This window comes from Salmo salar, chromosome 13 (assembly GCF_965601325.2).
Source record: "Salmo salar chromosome 13, fSalSal1, whole genome shotgun sequence".
NCBI classification, from domain to species: domain Eukaryota; kingdom Metazoa; phylum Chordata; class Actinopteri; order Salmoniformes; family Salmonidae; genus Salmo; species Salmo salar.
Window position 1 is genome coordinate 76466839 of NC_138303.1, and position 27508 is coordinate 76494346.

Genomic DNA, 27508 nt, shown 5'->3' on the forward strand with positions numbered 1-27508 from the left:
ACACACACACACACACACACACACGTCTGCACACTACACATCAAACAAACTCAAAACCAACCGGAGCAGCGGAGTCAGTTTGATGGACAGGTCTCTCAGCCAATCAGACTGAGCGGGTGCTACTATGGTGAGACTATTGGTACATCTTAATGCTACCTGGTTGGAGGGTAATTATAAGTCGACTACACTAGTTAAGGCCTTATGGTTTCCTAGTTGGTTTTAAATCTACAGGGATTAAAATGGGAGCGCTATCCAATGCAAAACTCCTCTCCAATGGTAGGAATGATTACCTTCGGTGGGAGAGCCCATTTCCCAAGGGGGAGTAAACATTCCTCTCCAGTCCCTGAGGCCTGTCAGCTTCTCCTCTCCCACAGTGGGGGCTGAGAATGAGATGGTAGGGCCAAGTGGGGCCGCAGGGCACGCGAAACAGGGATGAAGGGTACCAGAATGGCATACAAGAGAGAATGGGTACATGGGATTTGAGAGAGGTGGGTGAAGGTGGAATGGGTATGGAGAATAATGGACGACAATAAATTCATGAATTCATGGATCAACAAAACACTAGCGATGACTGAAGTGCGGAATGAGGGGATCAGACAAGAGGGAGGAGAAGGGTTGTTTGGTTTGGGACCATTGTGTTATGATGAGGGTATCAATGAGATAGAAGGGATTGGAAAGGATATGGAAAACGGTTAAAAACATGACCTAACACTAGAGAATGGTGCACAGCAGCTATTACTGCAAAGCAAAAGTGAAATGTGATGAGACAAAGTCACAATCTCGACGAGTGAGGCGTCAATGACAATCAACCATGATCCCCACACTGAGATTAGGCAGAGGGATAAGGCACCTCTTTGAATGAAGAAAAAAATATTGAAGTCTGCAATTGTTCTCAATGCCATTGCAATTGTTCTCAATGCCATTGTATAAATAGGAGCTAGGGGAGTTTGCCGAACAGTGAGGCTAATAGAGGCCATCACTAAATAACCCAGGCTATAATAGGCTGTTATGGGCTTGGTGGGCACAGAAGAACTTCAATCACTAACATGCCCTGCTTTAGAGCCTCCGGGGATCACTTTCAAAGAAGTGAGCTGATGAGACAAGTACTAGGCTGATACGCTGGGATGGAAAGTAAGTGTGTGTGTGTGTGTGTCAGAAACTGCACTGGAGAAATGCCATTGAGATAACTCAGGCTTTAATGTATCAAATGGAAAGCAGAACTGTCTTTGTTTTGTAGAGTCAGTCAGGCAGTCAGTACCTTTCTTGGGGGCTGTCCGTGACGAGGGACTAAAAAACTTCTTCACAGTGGTCACCTTGCGCGTCTTCTCATTGGTCTTCTTCTCCTCGAACTTGGAGAAGGGCGCCAGAGAGGCCTGGGGTGGCGCCTGGGGCTGAGACAGGGGCTGAGACTGGGCCCCCTGGATGCTGGCATAGGCAACCTCCTCCTCCCTCTGCAGCCTGAGGTAGACCAGGGGGAGCAACTGGTGATTAGATTAACTTTAAGCTATTATTTTTAACTAACAAGACAAACCGCTGGTGTTTTGTTTTAATTACTGTGTCATAGGTGGCGCGTCCAACAGGCTAGGGAATAGGCACGTCTAATATGCTAAGCTTCCCCTAAAGTAAATTGAATTTGCCAGAATTACAGTACCAGTCAAAAGTTCACACACCTACTCATTCCAGGGTTTCTTTATTTTTACTCTTTTCTACATTGTAGAATAATAGTGAAGACATCAAAACTATGAAATAACACAAATGGAATCATGTAGTAACCAAAAAAAGTGTTATATTTGAGATTCTTCAAAGTAGCCACCCTTTTCCTTGATGACAGCTTTGTACACTCTTGGCATTCTCTCAACCAGCTTCATGAGGTAGTCACCGGGAATTTCAATTAACATGTGTGCCTTGTTAAAAGTTAATTTGTGGAATGTCTTTCCTTTTTAATGTGTTTGAGCCAATCAGTTGTGCTGTGACAAGGTAGGGGTGGTATACAGAAGATGGCCCTATTTGGTAAAAGACCAAGTCCATATTATGACAAGAACTGCTCAAATAAGCAAAGAGAAATAACAGTCCATCACTACTTTAAGACATGAAGGTCTGTCAATCCGGAACATTTCAAGAACTTTGAAAGTTCCTTCAAGTGCAGTCACAAAAACCATCAAGCACTGTTGAAACTGGCTCTCATGAGGACCGCCACAGGAAAGGAAAACCCAGAGTTACTTCTACTGCAGAGGATGAGTTCATTAGAGTTTCCAGCCTCAGAAATTGCAGCCCAAATAAATGCTTCAGGGTGCATGAATCAGGCCTTCATGGTCAAATTGCTGCAAAGAAGCCACTACTAAAAGGACACCAATAATAAGAAGAGACTTGCTTGGGCCAAGATACACGAGCACTTGACATTAGACTGGTGAAAATCTGTCCTTTGGTCTGATGAGTCCAAATTTGAGATTTTTTTTGGTGAACGGATGATCTCCACATGTGTGGTTCCCACTGTGAAGCATGGAGGTGGTGTGATGGTGCTTTGCTGGTGACACTGATTTATTTACAATTCAAAGCACACTTTGAATGCAACCATAGCATTCTCCAGTGATACGCCATCCCATCTGGTTTGCGCTTAGTGTAACTATCATTTGTTTTTCCAACAGGACAATGACCCAACACACCTCCAGGCTGTGTAAGGGCTCTCCAAGAAGGAGAGTGATGGAGTGCTTCATCAGATGACCTGGCCTCCACAAACCTGGCCTCAACCCAATTGAGATGGTTTGGGATGAGTTGGACCGCAGAGTGAAGGAAAAGCAGCCAACACATGCTCAGCATGTGTGGGAACTCCTTAAAGACTATTGGAAAAGCATTCCAGGTGAAGCTGGTTGAGAGAATGCCAAGAGTGTGCAAAGCTGTTATCAAGGCAAAGGGTGGCTACTTTGAAGAATCTCAAATATATTTTGATTTGTTAAACACTTTTTTGGGTACTACATGATTCCATATGTGTTATTTCGTAGTTTTGATGTCTTCACTATTATTCTACAATGTAGAAAATAGTAAAAATAAGAACTCTGGAATGAGTAGGTGTCCAAACTTTTGACTGGTACTGTATATTTTTTTAAACTTCAAAGAAATACTTAACAATATTGACGGTATTTAATAACCATCCCGTGACCATTTCCAAATATCCCGATATATACAGTACACCGCACAAGCCTAATTGGCACTATAGCGGAGAATATCGGCCATATCTCCGGTGTAATGTTTTTTAGGACAATTTCCTCCTCCAAGCTAGATGGATGTCATAGCCTACAATATGCGTCTCCCCTTTTCATAAGCATCGATTAGATGGTTGCATACAAGACAAGGTCGTTTTTATTGATCTCAGTTTGTCAGTGTCAGCAGAGTAGTCTACCCTGTCATTTTTGTGGTATTAAAGATTATGCTATTGTCTCCAGTCATGAAGAGTAAAGTGTCCTAAAACTGCATAAAATGTGTTTATAAAAAGGCAAAACATTTCTCGGATCCTCTTTAAAAATGGCCCTCTAGCTGGGTCTGAGCTCTGGATATGTGCAAAGAAAGGAGAAGAAAAGCATAACGGTATTTTTTGTGAACAGTGAGTCAGTTATATTATTAGCTTAACTAAATGACTATCCAATCTACTCATCACATTAGAAATAGTAGGCTATTTTACATTGGTCTGCAAATGTGATGATACAGTGCCTTCAGAAAGTATTCATACCCCTTGACTTATTCTACATTTTGTTGTGTTACAGCAGGAATTAAAAAATTGTTTAAATGAAATTAAATATTTTTTTTTAAATCGCACCCATCTACACACAATACCCCATAAGAACAACATGAAAACATGTTTTTAGAAGAAGAAAAAATGTAATTGATTGAAAATTAAATACAGAAAGATCATTAACACAAGTATTCACACCCCTAAGTCAATACTTTGTAGAAGCACCTGCCATGTCTCTGATTAAATTTTATGACAGGCTATTTTATCAAATCGATTACCTAACGTTTGATTACGTGATTGAATTAAACCAAGCAACAATTAACTCGTAACTAACCTGGGGTACCATGGAAGAGTGTTTAAAGAGCTGCTGTCTTCCGAATAACCTCTTAAAGATCTTTTATATCAATAGCAGTCAATTATTAATCAGTCTCATCTGAACGTCGTAATATTCTTAGTTGTCCTCACAAACCCTGGCTAACAAGTTGAATCAGCAATACAAAAATGGGCTTAATTATTTATTTACTAAATAATCACACAGAATATACACAGGATGGATCATACATCGATTACTAATCATGTCATAAAAAGTTCCTAGCGGACGAAACCGATATGACGGCTAGTTACACAAAGGAAGGGGGTTGGGTTTGAATCAAAGAGCGGGAAGACTGAGGGACAAAGGAGATTGGGTCTCTATTGCACCTTGAAGAGCTATGCTACCGTAAATACAGAATCTTATGCATTCTAATAACTGCCCATTCAGAAAAGGAAAATGCAAGATAAACTCAGGACCCTGTCTTTCAAAAGATTATCCAAATAACTTCACAGATCTTCATTGTAAAGGGTTTAAACACTGTTTCCCATGCTTGTTCAATGAACCATAAACAATTAATGAACATGCACCTGTGGAACGGTCGTTAAGACACTAGCTTACAGACAATAGGCAGTTAGGGTCACAGTTATGAAAACTTAGGACGCTAAAGAGGCCTTTCTACTGACACTGAAAAATAAAAAATGCCCAGGGTCCCTGCTCCTCTGCGTGAACATGCCTTAGCATGCTGCAAGGAGGCATGAGGGCTGCAGATGTGGCCAGGGCAATAAATTGCAATGTCCGTACTGTGAGACGCCTAAGACAGCGCTACAGGGAGACAGGACGGACAGCTGATCATACTCGCAGTGGCAGACCACGTGTAACAACACCTGCACAGGATCGGTACATCCGAACATCACACCTGCGGGACAGGTACAGGATGGCAACAACAATTGCCCAAGTGTTACACAAACGCAATGATGGAGGGAACACACAATTCTTCCATCAGTGCTCAGACTGTCCACAATAGGCTGAGAGAGGCTGGACTGAGGGCTTGTAGGCCTGTTGTAAGGCAGGTCCTCACCAGACATCACCGGCAACAACATCACCTATGGGCACAAACCCACCGTCACTGGACCAGACAGGACTGGCAAAAAGTGCTTTTCACTGACAAGTCGCGGTTTTGTCTCACCAGGGGTGATGGTCGGATTCACGTTTGTCGTCGAAGGAATGAGCGTTACACCAAGCCTGTACTCTGGAGCGGGATCAATTTGGAGGTCAAGGGTCTCTCATGGTCAGGGGCGGTATGTCACAGCATCATCGGACTGAGCTTGTTGTCATTGCAGGCAATCTCAACGCTGTGCATTACAGGGACGACATCCTTCCTCATGTGGTACCCTTCCTGCAGGCTCATCCTTACATGACCCTCCAGCATGACAATGCCACCAGCCATACTGCTCATTCTGTGCGTGATTTCCTGCAAGACAGGAATGTCAGTGTTCTGTCATGGCCAGCGAAGAGCCTGGACCTCAATCCCATTGAGTACGTCTGGGACCTGTTGGATCGGAGGGTGAGGGCCATTCCCCCCAGAAATGTCTGGGAACTTGCAGGTGCCTTGGTGGAAGAGTGGGGTAACATCTCACAGCAAGAACTGGCACATCTGTGCAAATCTGGTGCGTCCATGAGGAGGAGATGCACTGCAGTACTTAATGCTGCTGATGGCCACACCAGATACTGACTGTTACTTTTGATTTTGACCCCCCCCCCCCCTTTGTTCAGGGACACAATATTCAATTTCTGTTAGTCACATGTCTGTAAACTTGTTCAGTTTATGTCTCAGTTGTTAAATCTTATGTTCATACAAATATTTACACATGTTAAGTTTGCTGAAAATAAACGCAGTTGACAGTGAGAGGACGTTTCTTTTTTTGCTGAGTTTATATAATTTACAAACCAGTCTTCCATCTTCGAAGTTGGAAGACTGGTTTGCCCAACAGAGATCGCCCTTGTCCTTTGAAGAATATTTCTGGTCGTAGTGTTGTAGGGGTGATACGTTGTACCCTGTCGTTCTTATTAGGAGACTGTCTGTACTTTCATGTTGAAATTAGCCCTTTTAAAACGTATGGACACCAGTCCTCACATCGTCAGGAACTAAGTTTGACTTCCGTCAACAAGCTTTTGTATTGAGGGAGAGAAGGGCGTGTTTCATAGTTCTCAATCAATGTCTGTTCACTTTGGCATGGCCACTGAGTGAGCATAGTTTACTCATGCAAACAATTCTCTCATTTAGAAGCTAAAATTACATTTAATCTTTTCACAAATAGTTTCATATTTAAACATTTAAATTGCACAACAATTCCATGTGAATCTGATAACTAGAATGTGTAGACTTTCCAAAATACAATTTATGTCATCCTATCATCAGATATGTCCCAGACACCAACTGATCTGACATCATATTCTTTAAGTACCAACAGACACTTTCAACTGGTTGGACTACAGAAATATTGTACCTTTCCCCAACCTTTTGATGTTACCATACTCTCTCTGTGTTAACAAAGGGCTTTCCAAGAGTCCATTCTGTAGAGTGGAGAGAAAAGGTATTTATGGGGGGGGGTCATAAATCTCACCCAACAGGGCAACGTCATGACACACCTTTGGCGGTGATTACAGCTTGGAGTCATCTTGGGTATGTCCGTATCAGCTTTGCACATCTGGATTTGGGATTTTGTCCAATTATTTCATGAAGATTTTTCTCATGCTCGGTTAAATGAGATGGGGAGCGAAGCTGAACAGCAATCTTCAAGTCTTTCCACAGATTTTAAATAGGATTGAAGTCTAGGCTTTGGCTGTGCCACTCAAGGACTTACACATTATTGTTCTGAAGTTATTCCGGTGTCTCTTTGGCTGTATGCTTGGGGTCATTGTCCTGTTGGAATGTAAATCTTCCCCCCAGTCTAAGGTCGTTGCACTCTGAAGCAGGTTCTCATCAAGGATTAGCCTGTATTTTGCCTCATACATTGTTTCCTCTATCCTTACCAGTATCCCGGTTCATGCCTCTGAAAAGCATCCCCATAGCATGATGCTGCCACAACCATGCTTCCGGGTAGGGATGGTGTTAGAAGGGTGATGAGCTGTACCTCCAGACGTAGTGCTTTGCATTCAGGCCAAAGAGTTGTATGTCTCACCAGACCATCAGATCTTTTGCCTTATGATCTCAGTGTCTTTCACAATGCCTTTTTGCAAACACCAGGAGTGCTGTCATGTGCCTTTTTCTCAGCAGTGGCTTCTGTCTGGCCAATCTCCCATAAAGCCCAGATTGGTGACGTGCTGTAGAGGCTGTTGTCCTTCTGGAAGGTTGTCCCATCTCAGCCAAGGAACTCTGTAGTTGTGTCAGAGTGGTCATTGGGTTCTTGGTCATCCCACTGACCAAGGTCCTTCTTGCCCAGTTGGACACCTAGCTCTAGGCAGAGTCTGGGTAGCTCCATATTTCTTCACTTTCCAAATTATGGAGACCACTGTGCTCTTGGAAACTTTCAACACTCCAGAAATTGTTTTAGACCCTTCCCCAGATATATGTCTCATCACAATTCTCTCTCGGACAGTTCCTTGGACCTCACGGTGAGGTTTCTGCTCTGACATGAACTGTCAACTGTGAGACCTTATGACAGGTGTGTTTTTTTTTAAATCATGTCCAAACAATTTAATTGGCCACAGGTGGATTCCAATCAAGTTATAGTGAAATCTCAAGAATGATCAAAGAAAATTTGATGCACCTGAGCTCAATTTGGAGTGTCATAGGAAAGGGGTGTAAGTAATATTTTTCTGCATTTAATTTTCAATAAATCTGCTTATATTTCTAAAAACATGGGTTTTCACTGTCATTATGGGGTATTTTGTTCAGATGGGTGCGAAAAAAATCTATTTAATAAAATACTGAATTCAGGCTGTAACACAACAAAATGTGGAATAAATCAAGGGGTATGAAAACTTTGCGAAGGCACTGTAGATGCATGCAATGCTTTATCATAAAGGAGTTTTTTCTCTTCCAATTTCCCCTAACTTGAAACTCAGGCGCCATGTGTCAAGGGAGGGTTGGACAAAGCTAGTCAAATTTGGAAATGTCTTTAATGCCCCAAAACTATTTTAATTATCATATACAGTGGGTATCATAAGTTTTCACCCCCTTGGACTTTTTTCACATTTTGTTACATTACAAAGTGGGATTGAAACATATGTAATTGTGATTTTGTTTGTCAAATACTCTATAATGTCAAAGTGAAAAGATAATTCTACACATTTTTACAAATTAAACAACTAAAATAGTCATTGCATAAATATTCACCCCCTTTGTTTAGGCAAGCCTAAATTAGTTCAGTAGTAAAATAATAACTTACATGGACTCACAATGTATGAAATATTAGGGGTTGACATGAATTTTGAATGACTACCCTTTCCTGTGTCCCCCACACATACAATAGCCGTATGGTCCCTCATTCAAGTGTTGCATTTCTAGCACAGATTTAACTACAACGACCAGGGAGCTTTTCGAAAGTCTCATAAAGAAGGGCAGCGATTGGTAGAAGGGTAACAAGAAATCAGACATTGAATATCTCTTTAAGCAAAGCTTGACATAAATTTTTTTTGCCATTTGCTTTTGAACAAGTAGGACAGATTCTTTACTTGTCCAAAAGCTCAAATAAATAAATCGGTAACACCATTTTTACAATGTTGTATGATGGGAGGAACCATTAAATAAAATGCATTAATTATCATCTTTTTTACCGTAGAGAATCAGACAAAAATCTTGGCTAAAACTCTGCCTATTGACTTATTACATATTCAACCCCGTCTCAAAATACAACACTGACCCTTTTAAGGCTCTCCTCGAGGATGGTTGGCCACCATTGTTAGCCTATAAAATATTGCAACATTACAATTACAACCAAATACTTTATATCTTTATAAAATAATTCCCCACAGGGTTCGAAATTAAGGTTGTCCTGTCATTCCTGGGACAATAAAAAAAGATGTCTACTGAAAGAATACACTTTTTATTCCGCTAGGCACCGATCATTTTTAAGGATAGATTACATTCATCACAGTTAGTGCATCTAGTTCAGAAGCTGGAAATTGTACACTATACGCTATGTGTTGTTGTATGTGTCGAACTGCTTTGCTTTATCTTGGCCAGGTCGCAGTTGTAACTGAGAACTTGTTCTCAACTAGCCAACCTGGTTAAATAAAAATAACTACAGTGCATTTGGAAAGTATTCTGACTAGAGGTCGACCGATTAATCGGAATGGCCGATTAATTAGGGCCGATTTCAAGTTTTTCATAAGAATCAGAATTTTTGGACACCGATTTGGCCGATTTAAAAAATATATATTTTTACACACCTTTATTTAACTAGGCAAGTCAGTTAAGAACACATTCTTATTTTCTATGACGGCCTTGTAACGGTGGGTTAACTGCCTTGTGCAGGGGCAGAACGACAGATTTTTACCTTGTCAGCTCGGGGATTCAATCTTGCAACCTTACGGTTAACTAGTCCAACGCTCTAACCACCTGCTTTACATTGCACTCCACGAGGAGCCTGCCTGTTACGCGAATGCAGTAAGAAGCCAAGGTAAGTTGCTAGCTAGCATTAAACTTATCTTATAAAAACAATCAATCAATCATAAGCACTAGTTACACTAGTAATATCATCAACCATGTGTAGTTATCTAGCCTGTCCTGCATTGCATATAATCGCTTAGGTACACGTTGCTCCAACATGTACCTAACCATAAACATCAATGCCTTTCTTAAAATCAATACACAAGTATATATTTTTAAACCTGCATATTTAGTTAATATTGCCTTCTAACATGAATTTATTTTAACTAGGGAAAATGTGTCACTTCTCTTGCAACAGAGTCAGGGTATATGCAGCAGTTTGGGCCGCCTGGCTCGTTGCGAACTGTGTGAAGACTATTCTTCCTAACAAAGACAGCCGACTTCGCCAAACGGGGGATGATTTAACAAAAGCGCATCGTTACACAATCGTTACACAAATGTACCTAACCATAAACATCAATGCCTTTCTTAAAATCAAAACACAGAAGTATATATTTTTAAACCTGCATATTTAGCTAAAAGAAATCCAGGTTAGCAGGCAATATTAACCAGGTGAAATTGGGTCACTTCTCTTGCATTCATTGCACGCAGAGTCAGGGGATATGCAACAGTTTGGGCCGCCTGGCTCGTTGCGAACTAATTTGCCAGAATTTTACATAATTATGACATAACATTGAAGGTTGTGCAATGTAACAGGAATATTTAGACTTATGGATGCCACCCGTTAGATAAAATACGGAACTGTTCCGTATTTCACTGAAAGAATAAACGTGATAGTTTCCGGATTCGACCATATTAATGACCCAAGTGTCGTATTTCTGTGTGTTATTATGTTATAATTAAGTCTATGATTTGATAGAGCAGTCTGACTGAGCGATGGTAGGCACCAGCAGGCTCGTAAGCATTCATTCAAACAGCACTTTCGTGCGTTTTGCCAGCAGCTCTTCGCAATGCCAGCAGCTCTTCGCTGTTTATGACTTCAAGCCTATCAACTCCTGAGATTAGGCTGGTGTAACCCATGTGAAATGGCTAGCTAGTTAGCGGGGTGCGCGCTAATATCGTTTCAAACGTCACTTGCTCTGCATGGGTAACGCTGCTTCGAGGGTGGCTGTTGTCGATGTGTTCCTGGTTCGAGCCCAGGTAGGAGCGAGGAGAGGGACGGAAGCTATACTGTTACACTGGCAATACTAAAGTGCCTATAAGAACATCCAATAGTCAAAGGTATATGAAATACAAATCGTAGAGAGAAATAGTCCTATAATAACTACAACCTAAAACTTCTTACCTGGGAATATTGAAGACTCATGTTAAAAGGAACCACCAGCTTTCATATGTTCTCATGTTCCGAGCAAGGCACTTAAATGTTAGCTTTCTTACATGGCACATATTGTACTTTTACTTTCTTCTCCAACACTTTGTTTTTGCATTATTTAAACCAAATTGAACATGTTTCATTATTTATTTGAGGCCAAATTGATTTTATTGATGTATTATATTAAGTTAAAATAAGTGTTCATTCAGTATTGTTGTAATTGTCATTACAAAAAAATAAAATATATATATATAAATTAAAAATAAAGGAGAAAAAAAGTAATACAATTATTTAAAAAAAGAAAATAAAAATTGGCTGATTAATCGGCATCGCCTTTGTTTGGTCCTCCAATAAATCGGTATCGGCGTTGAAAAATCATAATCGGCCGACCTCTAATTCTGACCCCTTGACTGTTTACAATTTTGTTACGTTACAGCCTTTTTCTAAAATGGATTAAATACAAATTGTTCTATCTACACACAATACCCTATAATGACAAAGCGAAACAGGTTTTTAGAAACTGTTGCAAATGTATAGAAAATTTAAAACTGAAAAACCTTATTTACATAAGTATTCAGACCCTTTCCTAGGAGACTCAAAACTGAGCTCAGGTGCATCCCATTTATCATCCTTGAGATGTTTCTACAACTTGGTAAATTAAATTCATTGGACATAATTTGGAAAGGCACACACCTGTCTATATAAGGTCCCACAGCTGACAATGCATGTCTAAGCAAAAACCAAGCCATGAGGTCGAAGGAATTGTCCGTAGATCTCTGAGACAGGATTGTGTTGAGGTACAGATCTGGGAAACGGTATCAAAAAATGTCTGCAGCATTGAAGGTCCCCAAGAACACAGTGGCCTTCATCATTAAATGGAAGAAGTTTGGAACCACCAAGACTCTTCCTAGAGCTGGCCGCCCAGCCAAACAGAGCAATTGGGGGAAGAAGGGCCTTGGTCAGGGAGGTGACCAAGAACCCGATGGTCACTCTGACAGAGCTCCAGAGTTACGCTGTGGAGATGGGAGAACCTTCCAGAAGGACAACCATCTCTGCAGAACTCCACCAATCAGGCCTTTATGGTAGAGTGGCCAGATGGAAGCCACTCCTCAGTAAAAGGCACATGACAGCCCGCTTGGAGTTTGCCAAGAGGCACTTAAACAACTCTGACTATGAGAAACAAGATTCTCTGGTCTGATGAAACCAAGATTGAACTCTCTAGCCTGAATGCCAAGTGTCACGTCGGGAAGAAACCTGGCACCATCCCTACGTTGAAGCATGGTGGTGGCAGAATCATGTTATGGGGATGTTTTTCAGCGGCAGGGACTGAGAGACGAGTCAGGATCGAGGGAACGATGAACAGAGCAAAGTACAGAGAGATCCTGGATGAAAACCTGCTCCAGAGCGATCAGGAGCTCCGTTCATCAAATTTCTGCCCTGCTAGAGCTGCCCCGGTCAAATGTAAGTGCTTTTATGGTGAAGTGGAAACATCTAGGAGCAACAACGGCTCAGCCGCGAAGCGGTAAGCCACACAAGCTCACAGAACGGGACTGTCGAGTGCTGAAGCGCGTAAAAATCGCCTGTCCTCAGTTGCAACACTCAGTACCGAGTTCCAAACTGCCTCGGGAAGCAACGTCAGCTTCATGAAATGGGTTTCCATGGCCGAACAGCTAAACACAAGTCTAAGATCACCATGCGCAGTGCCAAGTGTCGGCTAGAGTGGTGTAAAGCTCGCCGCCATTGGACTCTGGAGCGATGACTCTGTGTTTCCAACTTTGTGGCAACAGTTTGGGGAAGGCCCTTTCCTGTTGCAGCATGACAATGCCCCATGCACAAAGCGAGGCCCATACAGAAATTGTTTGTAGAGATCGGTGTGGAAGAACTTGACTGGCCTGCACAGTGCCCTGACCTCAACTCCATCGAACACCTTTGGGATGAACTGCAACGCCAACTGCGAGCCAGGCCTAATCGCCCAACATCAGTGCCCGACCTCACTAATTCTCGTGGCAAGTCTCCGCAGCAATGTTCCAACATCTAGTGGAAAGCGTTCCCAAAAGAGTGGAGGCTGATATAGCAGCAAAGGGGGGACCAACTCCATATTAATGCCCATGATTTTGGAATGAGATGTTTGACGAGCAGGTGCCCACATTCTTTTGGTCATGTAGTGTGCCTAATGATCTTACAAATTTATGCAAATTATCAACAACCAATGCTCCAAATCGTGCCACAAGGTGGAGATTTAATCTCACTCCTTAAAAAAAAAGTGGAATTCTGATCAATTCATGTCTGATTTACATGAATTTATCCTCAACAAAGAGTCTGAAGACAAGTCTCAACTAAAAAAAAAAATAACCAAACTGTTCTCCACTTTATTCTTACTAACTCGTCAACAAGCAGAACAGTTTCTCCGCCGAAGAGAGAATTATTAATCATTAAATCTGACTTTAAATAGACCTAGCTTCCTCTTAGTGAGTAAATTACGGAATAATGATAGTCTTGCTGACATTGTCAGCCTGAATGGAAACAATGTTCTCTTGTATGATTCACCATCAATCTATATTTTAAAAAATGTATATGAAAAATGATACAGTTCTGAAGTACAAAATACCTCAGACAGCAAGAGACCCTTTTTTGAGGGCTTGAATCGACTGCAAAACTCTCCTCTGATGATGCACACTCTTTAGATGCACCTATAAACACTCAATGAATTGCACAATACATTGAAAGACGAACAGAGGTAAATCCCCTGGATGGGATGGCATCCCACCTGAATTTTATTTAACCTTTTGGTCTGAACTTGGTCTGATATTATTAGAGATGTTACGAATATCTATTCAAATGGGCTTTTTCAATAGAGATGTTAATAATGCAATTATCTCTCTGTTACATAAAAAAGGTAAAGAACCAAATCTTTTTTCAAGTCATAAGCCTCTCTCCCTCATTAACAGTGACATGAAAGTGTACGCCAAGGTTCTAGCCAAACGTCTTGAAACCATTTTACCAAAACTAGTTCAACCTGATCAAATGGGTCTCGTCAAACAATCTGAGACGTCTCCTACATATAATACACATTACACCTAATATACCGCCCTCCTGTGCAGTCCTGCCAATTGATGCGGAAAAGGCCTTTGACGATCTCGAATGGTTCTACCTCTGGTATACTGTGTTAGGTTCTAAATATCAGAGTAAGAAATTGACGGACACTATGAAAGCTCCAACCAAGTTTATTCACCCAAAAGGATCGAACAGCTGAACTTAGACAATGACATATTTCCACCAGTGGTAGTACATACACCCCAATATGGGTGACGTCCTCCATCTCTAAAAACATTACATCTCTATTGCTAGGCAGGAAATTATGTGACACGGGCAATAAACTGTTCCTTCTCCCTTAAGGTGACCTGACCTCGACCCCTTTCCTCACTAATCCACCTCTTCATCCTTTTCAGTGCCTGCCACGTGATTATCTTGCCTTCACATCATCCTTCCTTCACTCAGTACAGGGTTGCTGACCCTATCGTCACCAAGCCTGTCTCTCCTTTCTGGGGAGGTTCCCATTGCTTGAAAGGCAGCCACGGTTCATCCTTTATTTAAAGGGGGTGATCAAGCTGATCTAATTGTTATAGGCCTATTTTTATTTTGCCCTGTTCATCAAAAGTGTTGGAAAACTTTTCAATCAACTGACTGGCTTTCTTGATGTCTATAGTATTCTCTCTGGTATGCAATCTGGTTTCAGCTCAGGTTATGGATGTGTCACTGCAACCTTAAAGGTCCTCTATGATGTCACCATTACCCTTGATTCTAAGCAATGTTGTGCTGCTATTTTTATTGACTTGGCCCAAGCTTTTGATATGGTAGACCATTCCATTCTTGTGGGCCAGCTAAGGAGTATTGGTGTCTCTGAGGGGTCTTTGGCCTGGTTTGCTAACTACCTCTCTCAAAGAGTGCAGTGTATCAAGTCAGAAAATCTGCTCTCAGTCACTGCCTGTCACCAAGGGAGCACCCCAAGGGTCAATCCTAGGCACCATGCTCTTCTCAATTTACATCAACAACATAGCTCAGGCAGTAGGAAGCTCTCGCATCCATTTATATGCAGATGATATAGTCTCAGCTGGCCCCTCCCCAGATTTTGTGTAAAATGCTCTACAACAAAGCTTTCCTAGTGTGCAACAAGCTTTCTCTACCCCTAACCTTGTTCTGAACACCTCCAAAACAAAGGTCACGTGGTTTGGTAAGAAGAATGCCCCTCTCCCGACAGGTGTGATTACTACTGAGGGTTTAGAGCTTGAGGTAGTCACCTCATACAAGTACTTGGGAGCATGGCCAGATGGTACACTGTCCTTCTCTCAGCACATATCAAAGCTGCAGGCGAAAGTTAAATCTAGACTGGGTTAACTCTATCGTAATCGCTCCTCTTTCACCCCAGCTGCCAAACTAACCCTGATTCAGATGACCATCCTACCCATGCTAGATTACGGCGACATCATTTATAGGTCGGCAGGTAAGGATGCTGTCGAGCGGCTAGATGTTCTTACCACTCGGCCATCAGATTTGCCACCAGGACACATCACTGCACTCTATACTCCTCTGTAAACTGGTCATCTCGGTATACCTGTCACAAGACCCACTGGTTGATGCTTATTTATAAAACACTCTTAGGCCTCACTCCCCCCTATCTGAGATATCTACTGCAGCCCTCATCCTCCACATACAGTCACAATTCTGTTAAAGGTCCCGAAAGCACACACATCCCTGGGTCGCTCGTCTTTTCAATTCGCTGCAGCTAGCGACTGGAACAAGCTGCAAACACCTCAAACTGGACAGTTTTATCTCAATTTCTTCATTCAAAGACTGAATCATGGTCGCTCTTACTGACAGTTTGGGCAGCTTTGTGTGATGTATTGTTGTCTCTACCTTCGTGCCCTTTGTGCTGATGTCTGTGCCCAATAATGTTTGTACCATGTTTTGTGCAGCTACCATGCTGTGTTGTCATGTGTTGCTGTTGTTGTCGTCTTAGGTCTCTCTTTATGTAGTGTTGTCTCTTGTCATGATGTGTGTTCAGTCCTATATTTATTTGTTTTATTTTTAATCCCAGTCCCCGCAGGCCTTTTGTCTTTTGGTAGGCCATCATTGTAAATAAGAATTTGTTCTTAACTGACTTGCCTAGTTAAATCAAGGTTAAATTAAAAAATGAAACATTCCAAGCTTAACTGCATCCACCATATACATTCCTCCTACAGATAACCATTAACTTCTGGTGTAGACTCTAGACTATGGCACTCCTCATGTCTCTAGTATAACTGATGATTAATAACATTTAAAGTTTAGAAATCCGAACCCATCATATGGATTTGGCTAAATGTTTATAACTAGGTTAAAAAATAATTTACAGTACCCCCTATGCGATGGTCTTGATGGGTATCCAATGCTCCTCACAGTACGCCATCTAACAGGGAACTCGTCAAGGCTGTCCAGCCTCCTATTTGCCCTATCATTGGTGCCATTAGTGGAAGAAAAAAAAAACATTTTTCCCGGGGCCTCCCGAGTGGCACAGTGGTCTAAGGCACTGCATCGCAGTGCTAGCTGTGCCACTAGAGATCCTGGTTCGAGTCCAGGGTCTGTCGCAGCCGGCCGCGACACCCATGGGGTGGCGCACAATTGGCCCAGCGTCGTCCGAGTTAGGGAAGGGTTTTGCCGGCAGAGATGTTCTTGTCTTATCGCACACTAGCGGCTCCTGTGGCGGGCCGGGCGGCAATGCACGCTGACACGGTCACAAGGTGCTTCCTCCGACACATTGGTGTGGCTGGCTTCCGGGTTAAGCAGGAATTGTGTCAAGAACCAGTGCGGCTTGGCTGGGTTGAGTTTCGGAGGACGCACGGCTCTCGACCGTCGCCTCTCCCGAGTCTGTACAGGAGTTGCAGCGATGGGACAAGACTAACTACCAATTTGATACCACAAAATTGAAAAAATAAAAACATTTTTCCCTCTAGATAAAAATTGTTTCGAAGAACTACAAACCAGTCACAACTGCAATTACAGCAGACGGTTTAATCTAACCTTCATCAGGTCGAATTTCGATAGTCAGAATGAATGTCTTGCCTAGACTACATTTCTTTGCCACCGCCATTCGGGTACTGGGAAAGATATAAAATTCTATGGAAAGGGAAACATCCTAGAATTAAAATGACTACACTCCAGCAACCCAAAGGTTTTGGGGGTCTAGGTTTACCGGACTTGAAGTTATATGCTTTGTCTCTCGTGCTCCGCCCACTTAAGAAATGGTTTGATCAAGATACAAGGTCTTCCTTGGTTGGAAATAGAGGAAAATATGTCACCATTTACATTGAAAGATGTACTATTCTCTTCTTTATCTCCTAAGTTTTGCCGTAATCAGTTTGGACCAATCATCACACACTCAATACAGACCTGGCAAGAAATTGAAAAACTTGGTAATTGGGAAGTGCAATGGCATACCCAAACACCAATATTTAGAAATAACTCCCTACCTTTGGAAGGGAAAACCTATCATGGTCTGAACAAGGTATTCATAAACTTTCGGACATAATGAATATCCCAAAGTCTTCCCGAAATTTGAAATCATCAACTAATACACTACAAATTAATTGACATAGGAAATGCTGCCAACTTAAACTTGCTCCTATTCCAAATTGTCTGTTGTGTTCTGTAATAAATATTGGAACTTACATACATATGATGTAGGACTACCCCAGTTTGACAGGTCTCTATCGAGCATAGTTGGTGTTTCCATTCCCCATCTCCCCAATATATTATTGGTGAATGACGACTCTTCACTGACTCTCACCGTACCACACAAACGAGTATGGTTGTCTGAACTGACTGCAGCAAAAAGGATGTTAGTGACCAGATGGACGCCTCCACATAAGCTCAGCATAACTCAATGGCTACAAAACGTCCTTGACGTTCTTTCACAAGAGTTCTCCATTGTGTGAATAGCTCCAAAGAAACATTTGATACATTCAATAGAGCAGTTGAAAAGGTCAATAAGCTTAATGTAATCATATTTGAATATCTGTATCAAATATCGATGTATGCAGGTTGATTCTATTCATGTGTGACTTGGTCCCACAAAATAAAAGATGAGTTACCCATGATGTTGTTTTATACATATAGATGTGTCCACAATATGAGCTCGCGTTGTTACAGCCTGAATTTAAAATGGATTAAATGCAGATTTTTGGTCACTGGCATACACACAATACCCCATAATGTCAAGGTGGAATTATGGTTTTAGAATTGACCTTTGTGTCCTGAATACAAAGCGTTATGTTTGGGGCAAATCCAATACATCATTAAGTCCCACTTCATATTTTCAAGCATGATGGTGGCTCCATCATGTTACGGGTAAGCTTGTCATCGGCAAGGACTAAGGAGTTTTTTTAGGATAAAAATAAACAGAATAGAGCAAAGCACAGGCAAAAATCTAAAGGAAATCCTGTTTTAGTCTGCTTTCCAACCGACACTGGGAGACGCATTCACCTTTCAGCAGGACAATAACCAAAAACTCATGGCCAAATCTACACCATTGTTGCTTACCAAAAAGACGGTGAATGTTCCTGAGTGGCCAAGTTACAGTTGACTTTAATCTGCTTGAAAATCTATGGCAAGACCTGAAAATGGCTGTCTAGCCATGATCCCCAACACCTTGACAGAGGTTGAAGAATTTTGAAAATAAATGGCCAAATATGCACAATTAAGGTGTGCAAACTAAGCTCTTTTTTATATTTATTTATTTAACTAGACAAGTCAGTTAAGAAGAAATTCTTATTTACAATGACGGCCTACCCTGGCCAAACCCGGACGATGCTGGGCCAATTGTGCGCCACCCTATGGGACTCCCAATCACAGCTGGATGTGATGCAGCCTGGATTCGAACCAGGTACTGCAGTGACGCCTTTTGCCACTCGGGAGCACCTTCCGCTCTTAGAAACTTACCTAAAAAGACTCACAGATCTAATCACTGCCAAAGGTGTTTCTAACATGTATTGACTCAGGGGAGTGAATTCTTATTTAATCAAGGTATATTTGAGTTTTACTTTTCATTAATCTTTAAACAAAATTATAACTTTTCTTCCACTTTGACAATAGATTGTGTGTAGATCGTTGACAAAAAAAATGATAAATCAATTGTAATCTCACTTTATAACACAATAAATGTTAAGAAATCCAAGTGGGTGAATACTTATAGGCACATATCCTCTGCTACAGTAGAATGCCATGTGGATAAGACAAACCAGCTTGACTGTTAACTCTGCTGGCCAGTGACCTGGGTTTGAATGTTGACATTCCAACATAGTGAGGCATCACACATGAAACTTTGTGATGTAAAAGTATCTACCCTGCCACTGAGGAAGGAATGCACCCCAGCACTGACAACACGTCGCAATTGATTAGAACATTTCACAAGTGGGCCTACATTTCATCCTACGTCATCCCACCAACTATCTATGGACCCCTCCATCATCACACCCCACCCCCAGTTTGAGGCCCATTGATCCAGGACTAGGAGTATTTCTTCCTTACTTCTCAGCTAGGGCCCAGTCCTCCTGGATCTGCTTCTGCCGGGCCCGCTGGTACTCCTCCCGCCAGCACTTGGAGCACAGGCCCTGCCAGGCTGCGTTGCCATAGTAACCACAGCCCTTGTTGCAGTGCAGCTCTGACTGGTCCACGTGGATCCCGCGGCGCTCCTTCCGCTGACTCATCTAGCTGCCTGGCTGGAGGGAACTTATAAGAGCTGGCTGGTGGGGAAAGATGACATTTTAATTGTTGTTCACACACCAATGAAATTGAGGAAGACATTGAGACCATCTGGGACATTGAGCTAAGCCTATAGTTATCTTTTTTTTTTTTTTACTCTTACACCTTTACCACCTTCTCTAACTAAGGCTTGCATGGCCAAAGTTTTGACAATCAGTCAATGCAGTTTTGGATTGAGCATTTTCACACACTTATTCAAGTCCATGGGCTTTTCCCCATTTAACTAAATATACCATGACAAGATGAATCACCCCCCCACAAACCCCTGATGTTCCAGAAGGAAGGAGGCACAGACACATCAAGCCCAGAAATACTGAGAACATTCAGACCTAAGAACTGCTCTCCAATCAAACAAGCTCCATTCCTGGATGAAATTTTTTTTTAAAAAAATCAACCCCATGCCTTATGGCATTTTGGGGAATATTCAGGAGGTGGGAACTTTCCGTGGGAATATATGCAAATTAATATCAATACCATTTAGAATGGATATGTTTTTTGAATTGGATATATTTGCCATATCATATGGAGACAGAAACATAAACCTTTTACCTTATCATAAGTAGACATAATTGCAAAGTATTAAATCCTTCCAATAGAAATTAAAAAAACAATTCAGTTACGAATTTAACTTTAATTAAATGAGTTGACTCTTCACATGGGATGATTTCACTGAACAACAAAAGAAAGGGAATACTGAATGATCCATTGCATCTCCCAAAAGTATTTAACATACATCTGTAAAATGATAACCAAAGCTTTAGTTTCTAGACTGTCTTCCTCTCAGGCGTCCAGGTCTTCTCCCTGGACCTCCTCAATGTCCACCTCTTGAACATCAGACTCTGAAGCCTCAGCTTCACTGTCACTTTCCAACCTTGTTGAGGATGGCTCATTGTCAGGCTCAAAAAGCCTCAAATTTGCCCGGATGGCCACCAATTTGTCAACCCTTGTATTGGTCAGCCTGTTGCGTGCTTTGGGGTGTGTGTTCCCAAACAAGGACCAGTTGCGCTCAGAGGTGGCTGATGATGGTGGGATTTGGAGGACGGTGGAGGCAACAGGGGAAAGAGCCTCAGATCCACAAAGTCCTTTCCACCAGGTGGCTGATGAGATGTTGGCACGACTGCCATATTGCATTTCCATTCCAAAGCCCTTGCTTGGAAGTGTACTTCGTCAGACTGCCAAGAACCTTGCCAAGATGGCGAGACACTGTAGTGATGACACCATAAGCCTTGTTGATCTCTGCACCAGACAGGATGCTCTTGCCAGCATACTTGGGGTCCAACATGTACGCTGTAGCGTGTATGGGCTTCAGACAGAAGTCTTCACACTTTTTGATGTATTTCAGAACTGCAGTTTCTTCTGCTTGGAGCAACAGTGAAGTGGGAAGGGCAGTACGGATTTCTTCTCTTACATCTGCAAGCAGAGTCTGAACATCAGACAGGATGGCATTGTCTCCCTCAATTTGTGCAATGGTTACTGCAATAGGTTTCAAAGAGTTACAGGCTGCTTACCACTCTCTCTCAAAATACATCATCCAGGAGGATCCTCTTGATGGGGCTGTCCATATCGGCAGACTGATATGGCCATTTCCTGGAGAGACTCCTTCCCCTCCAGGAGAGTGTCAAACATGATGACAGCACCACCCCAACGGGTGTTGCTGGGCAGCTTCTATGTGGTGCTCTTATTCTTCTCACTTTGCTTGGTGAGGTAGATTGCTGCTGTAACTTGATGACCCTCCACATACATAACCATTTCCTTGGCTCTCTTGTAGAGTGTATACATTGTTTTCAGTGCCATGATGTCCTTGAGGAGCAGATTCAATGCATGAGCAGCCAATGGGTGTGATGTGAGGGTAGGACTCCTCCACTTTAGACCAAGCAGCCTTCATGTTTGCAGCATTGTCTGTCACCAGTGCAAATACCTTCTGTGGTCCAAGGTCATTGATGACTGCCTTCAGCTCATCTGCAATGTAGAGACCGGTGTGTCTGTTGTCCCTTGTGTCTGTGCACCTGTAGAATACTGGTTGAGGGGTGGAGATGTAGTTAATTATTCCTTGCCCACGAGCATTCGACCACCCATCAGAGATGATTGCCATACAGTCTGCTTTCCACATGATTTGCTTGACCTGCACTTGAACTCTGTTGAACTCTGCATCCAGCAAATGAGTAGATAAAGCATGTCTGGTTGGAGGGGTGTATGCTGGGCGAAGAACATTCAGAAATCTCTTCCAATACACATTGCCTGTGAGCATCAGAGGTGAACCAGTTCCATACAAAGCTCGAGCAAGACATTCATCAGCATTTCTCTGACTACGTTCCTCCATTGAGTCAAAAAAACTTCAGATTCCAGGAGGACCATGAGCTGTTGCTATCGATAAAGTGTCTGATTCATAATTTTCACCTCGAATAGAAGTAGAGGGACTTTTGTCAGAGGTTGCTTGTTGTGAGCGTTGAGGGAACTTTATGCACTTGGCCAGATGATTGTGCATTTTTGTTGCATTCTTGACATATGATTTGGCACAGTATTTGCAAATGTACACAGATTTTCCTTCTACATTAGCTGCAGTGAAATGTCTCCACACAGATCGTGCCCGTGGCATTTTCCTGTAAAGATGACAAAAATGAGTAAAAAAAAAATGTTAAATTAATTAAAAATATTTAAAAATAATGGAATAAAAAAAAATACAATTCCATGTACAGATAAATAGTTACGCAGATAGATTAAACAACTCCTTTGTAAGATAAATAATAAATAGGGATGCACGATATATCGGTGAACATATTGGAATCGGACGAAATTAGCTAAAAATGCCATCATCGGTATCGGCCGGACGCCGATGTAAAAACTGCCGTATATACCTATATAACGTAAGCACGTGACACCACGTGATATTTTGCGCTACACGTGCAACACAGCATTCCTAACCTAGCCCACAATGTCTGCTGGGTAGATCGAGCAGTCAACAAGTCGAGCAGTCATTTGAAAGAGTAAGAAAATTTCAGCGAGACAACTCAAAGGCAAAATCCATTAAAGCCAAGATAATGGAATTCATTGTCCTTAACAATCAACCGTTCTCTGTCGTGGGTGATATTGGCTTTCGTCGACTGGTCGAGCACCGGTACGCTCTACCAAGTGCGCTATTTTTCAGATGTTGCCCTACCGGAGTTACACAGTAATAGCGTCACTGCTATTAGCTTCACGACATGCATACTATGGAACGCCATTTGGGTCTTTGCGTGTCAAAAAAGATACAGTAGCACTGTCAAAGCTGTACAAAAAAAAGTCTGCAAACAAGCCAACACCGGGCCACGAATGATGTTTAATAAAGCATTATTTGTTTAACCACAACTTCTGGGGTAGCTAGCTTTAGCTTGGTACCTAGCTAGCACCAATACAACCAGACTGAAAACAATGACCAGTATAAACTGCAATCATTTTTATTATTCTTAGCAATGATTTAGGAATCCTTGTGAGTAAGTATTAGCTAGGTTGCCACTTGTTGTTTGCCTATTGAAATTGAACTTCAGTTCATGAAAATTAATAGCTAGCCAGCTACTTAACCATGTTGCCCAAAGCTAACGTTATAAGCAGCCAGCTAGCTTCATCTGGCTAGTGAGGCTCAAACATACTTTTATTTTGAAGGCTAACCGCAAAGTCCACTATTGTGGCTAGCTTCACATAGATGGGTCCGACCACCGTTAATCAAATAAGAACCGTCTTGTAAATTAGGGCTATTTTAGATTATGACACCTAGCTATATAGTTAGCTAGCTAACTATAGCTACTGAAACATGTGGTTTTGCTATATTTTTGCTGAAGAACATTGTTTGTATCCATGAGCTAGCTAGCTTCTTTTTTTTTATGACCAGCACTATAGGTGCGCAAGACAACTTCACCAGCATCATAGCATACGTATCGATGAATCGTTGTGACATATGAAATACGAGTGATAGTGTAATCAATGTGTAATAACTACACAATGTATGAAAGTGTTTAATGAATGCGTTAAATTATTATGTGACGTGCAGTCATATCCTGATTGGGCAACAAGCTTATTTAACACGCGTCTTTTTTGACACGCAAAGACCCAAACGGCGTTCCATAGAAATCCTGGTTGAGAATGTAACGACTGAAGAAATGAACAACGAAACAGCAAGTAAGTAACATAAATAGCTTTTGATGATGTTTTACTGGTAATGGGGACATACGTAAATGCCAACTTAATTTTTGGGCCAGTGAGGTGTGTAACCTTTATTTAACTAGGCATGTCAGTTAAGAACAAATTCTTAATTTACAATGATGGCCTACCCCGGCCAAACCCGAACGATGCTGGGCCAATTGTGTGCCGCCCTATGAGACTCCCAATCACGGCCGGATGTGATAGAGCCTGGATACGAACCAGGGACTGTAGTGACGCCTCTTGCACTGAGATGCAGTGCCTCAGACCGCTGCATCTGTGTGTGTGTTAACTATACCAAACTGCTTAAAAAAGAATCAAAAACGCTAAAATTTTAAATATCGCTTATCAGTATCATTGTTTTGGCAAGGAATATATCGGTATCGGCCAAAAATGTCATATCGTTGCATCACTAATGACAAATGTTTTAAAATGAAACGTATGGAAACAGGTGAATTAACACTCAGCAGGCTAAAACCCACATGGTAGCAAAAACTAACTCGCAGAAATTGTTAACAAGTTATAAATGATTTAAACACACTTTGCTGTAGGCTACTATTTACTAGCTAATATAAAATATATTCACCCCACCCAGTATAGTAATCAAAAGTTACCAGAAAGCATGTAGTCCTTGGCTCAGACAGTGTAGTAGTGTGGGCTCAATAGCATCTCATTAGTGTGCAAGATCTTGAGAATCAGCTGTACATGTGATGGAAGAATGCACTGTGCATGCAGAGGGTTGCAATTCCATTGAATTGCGGATAGTTTAACCAAAATATGCCACAAGAGAAAGTTTCCGACCCTTTGCAACCCTACTTATGGAGGAACAAGGTGACTCGTTACAGGGGGGCCATATCCAGTACTGCCCAGTATAATATGCACATACAGCAATAGAGTGACTTGTAGGTAACAGGACCTATCACTACACAGCAGAAAGCAGACAAAGCATAAATATTTCAGTGTGATGCTGCTGACACTGCTGTGTGAGCTCAGAGAACACAATGTGGTCAGGAACAAGGACAGGGACTAGGCTAAAGAGAATGCAGCCTGAAGCTAACAGTTCACGTGACTGTTTCCAACACCCATATACACAGTCGACAACAAGATTCACCGTGTGGTCAACTTTACACACATTATAGTGGAAGGAGACATGGAGGTGCTTCCCCAAGCTCACTGCATTGGGATTCTAAAAGTATGCTAAACTGTGCTGAGAGTAACCTACATCTCTGAAGCCTTAGCAGATTGTTGTAAAAACAGAGGTTAGGGTTGGGCATCAGCTTAGCTCTACCACTGCAAACACATAAGGTTTAGGTGGGGGTTGTTCCACCTCAAAAAGCACAAGAAAGAGGATTGCCAGCCATCATCTCAGATTATAACAGAAACAATTTCTGAACAAACACAAAATTAGCATTCTGAAATTATTTTGTTGAAATAGAATGTGAAAAATTAAGCTAATTGATTGCACCCAAAATTGGCCATTTTCATTTATAATATTCAAATATAATACCCAACATGTGATTTGGACTAACATTTTTCTAACAATGAGTTAGACATGAGGAATCCAAAGAAATTGTCAAAAGCCACCCACGGACCCCCACATCAATCCCACCCCAAATAAGAATATATAGTATCAGTTCTCTGTGTCTGACAAGTAGTATGGAGCTGCGGCTTTGAGTATTGTTTCTTCATCCAATGTAATGTATGCCCAGCGAATTCAGTGATGTTTTGTCCCCCTGTTCCGAGAAACTAAACTCAGCAAAAAATGAAACGTCCTCTCACCGTCAACTGCGTTTATTTTCAGCAAACTTAACATGTGTAAATATTTGTATGAACATAAGATTCAACAACTGAGACATAAACTGAACAAGTTCCACAGACATGTGACTAACAGAAATGGAATAATGTGTCCCTGAACAAAATCAAAAATAACAGTCAGTATCTGGTGTGGCCATCAGCTGCATTAAGTACTGCAGTGCATCTCATGGACTGCACCAGATTTTCCCGTTCTTGCAGTGAGATATTACGCCACTCTTCCACCAAGGCACGTGCAAGTTCCTGGACATTTCTGTGGGGAATGGTCCTAGCCCTCACCCTCCGATCCAACAGGTCCCAGACGTGCTCAATGGGATTGAGATGCGGGCTCTTCGCTGGCCATGACAGAACACTGACATTCCTGTCTTGCAGGAAATCACGCACAGAACGAGCAGCATGGCTGGTGACATTGTCATGCTGGAGGGTCATGTCAGGATGAGAATGCAGGAAGGGTACCACATGAGGGAGGAGGTCTTCCCTGTAACGCACAGCGTTGAGATTGCCTGCAATGACAACAAGCTCAGTACGATGATGCTGTGACACACCACCCCAGACCATGACGGACCCTCAACCTCCAAATCGATCCCACTCCAGAGTACAGGCCTCGGTGTAACGCTCATTCCTTCGACGATTAACGCGAATCCGACCATCACCCCTGGTGAGACAAAACCGCAACTCGTCAGTGAAGAGCACTTTTTGCCAGTCTTGTCTGGTCCAGCAACGGTGGGTTTGTGCCCATAGGTGACGTTGTTGCCGGTGATGTCTGGTGAGGACCTGCCTTACAACAGGCCTACAAGCCCTCAGTCCAGCCTCTCTCAACCTATTGTGGACAGTCTGAGCACTGATGGAGGGATTGTGCGTTCCTGGTGTAAGTCGGGCAGTTGTTGTTGCTATCCTGTACCTGTCCCACAGGTGTGATGTTCGGATGTACCGATCCTGTGCAGGTGTTGTTACACGTGGTCTGCCACTGCGAGGACAATCAGCTGTCTGTCCCGCCTCCCTGTAGCACTGTCTTAGGCGTCTCACAGTACAGACATTGCAATTTATTGCCCTGGCCACATCTGCAGTCCTCATGCCTACTCGCAGCATGCCTAAGCCACGTTCATGCAGATGAGCAGGGACCGTGGGCATCTTTCTTTTGGTGTTTTTCAGAGTCAGTAGAAAGGCCTCTTTAGTGTCTTACATTTTTCATAACTGTGACCTTAATTGCCTACCGTCCGTAAGCTGTTAGTGTCTTAACTTCTTTGGGGTAGGGGGCAGTATTTTCACATCCGGATGAAAAGCTTGCCCAGAGTAAACTGTCTGCTACTCAGGCCCAGAAGCTAGGATATGCATATTATTAGTAGATTTGGATAGAAAACTCTCTGAAGTTTCTAAAACTGTTTGAAGGATGTCTGTGAGTATAACAGAACTCATATGGCAGGCTAAAACTTGAGAAAAATCCAACCAGGAAGTGGGAAATCTGAGGTTTGTAGTTTTTCAAGTGATTGCTTATCAAATATACAGTGTCTGTGGGGTCATATTGCACTTCCTACGGCTTCCACTAGATGTCAACAGTCTTTAGAACGTTGTTTCAGGCTTCTACTGTGAATGGGGAGAGAATAAGAGCTATTTGAACCAGGTGTCTGGAAAACTGCCATGAGCTCAGTCACACACGCAGCCGTGACAGCGAGCTGAGTTCCTTTTCATTTCTAAAGACAAAGGAATTGTCCAGTTGGAATATTATTGAAGATTTATGATAAACATATCCTAAAGATTGAT

At 42.2% G+C, this 27508-nt stretch overlaps 1 protein-coding gene across 3 annotated transcripts in view; it reads right to left on the reverse strand.

The window, feature by feature from the left end:
• The window catches only part of LOC106567664 (rab5 GDP/GTP exchange factor), a 43389-nt gene that overhangs the window by 12148 nt on the left and 3733 nt on the right, over window positions 1-27508 (reverse strand). The window contains exons 2-3 of one of the 3 annotated variants that reach the window (XM_045693535.2): window positions 19529-19743; window positions 1259-1458 (exon numbers count right to left, since the gene is read on the reverse strand). In XM_045693535.2, coding sequence (XP_045549491.1) covers window positions 1259-1458; window positions 19529-19707 — 379 coding nt within the window. In that variant the 5' untranslated portion in view covers window positions 19708-19743. Of the gene's footprint in view, window positions 1-1258; window positions 1459-17671; window positions 17824-19528; window positions 19744-27508 lie in introns of those variants that run through there. The other 2 variants (XM_045693537.2, XM_045693539.2) reach the window with 2 other exon arrangements.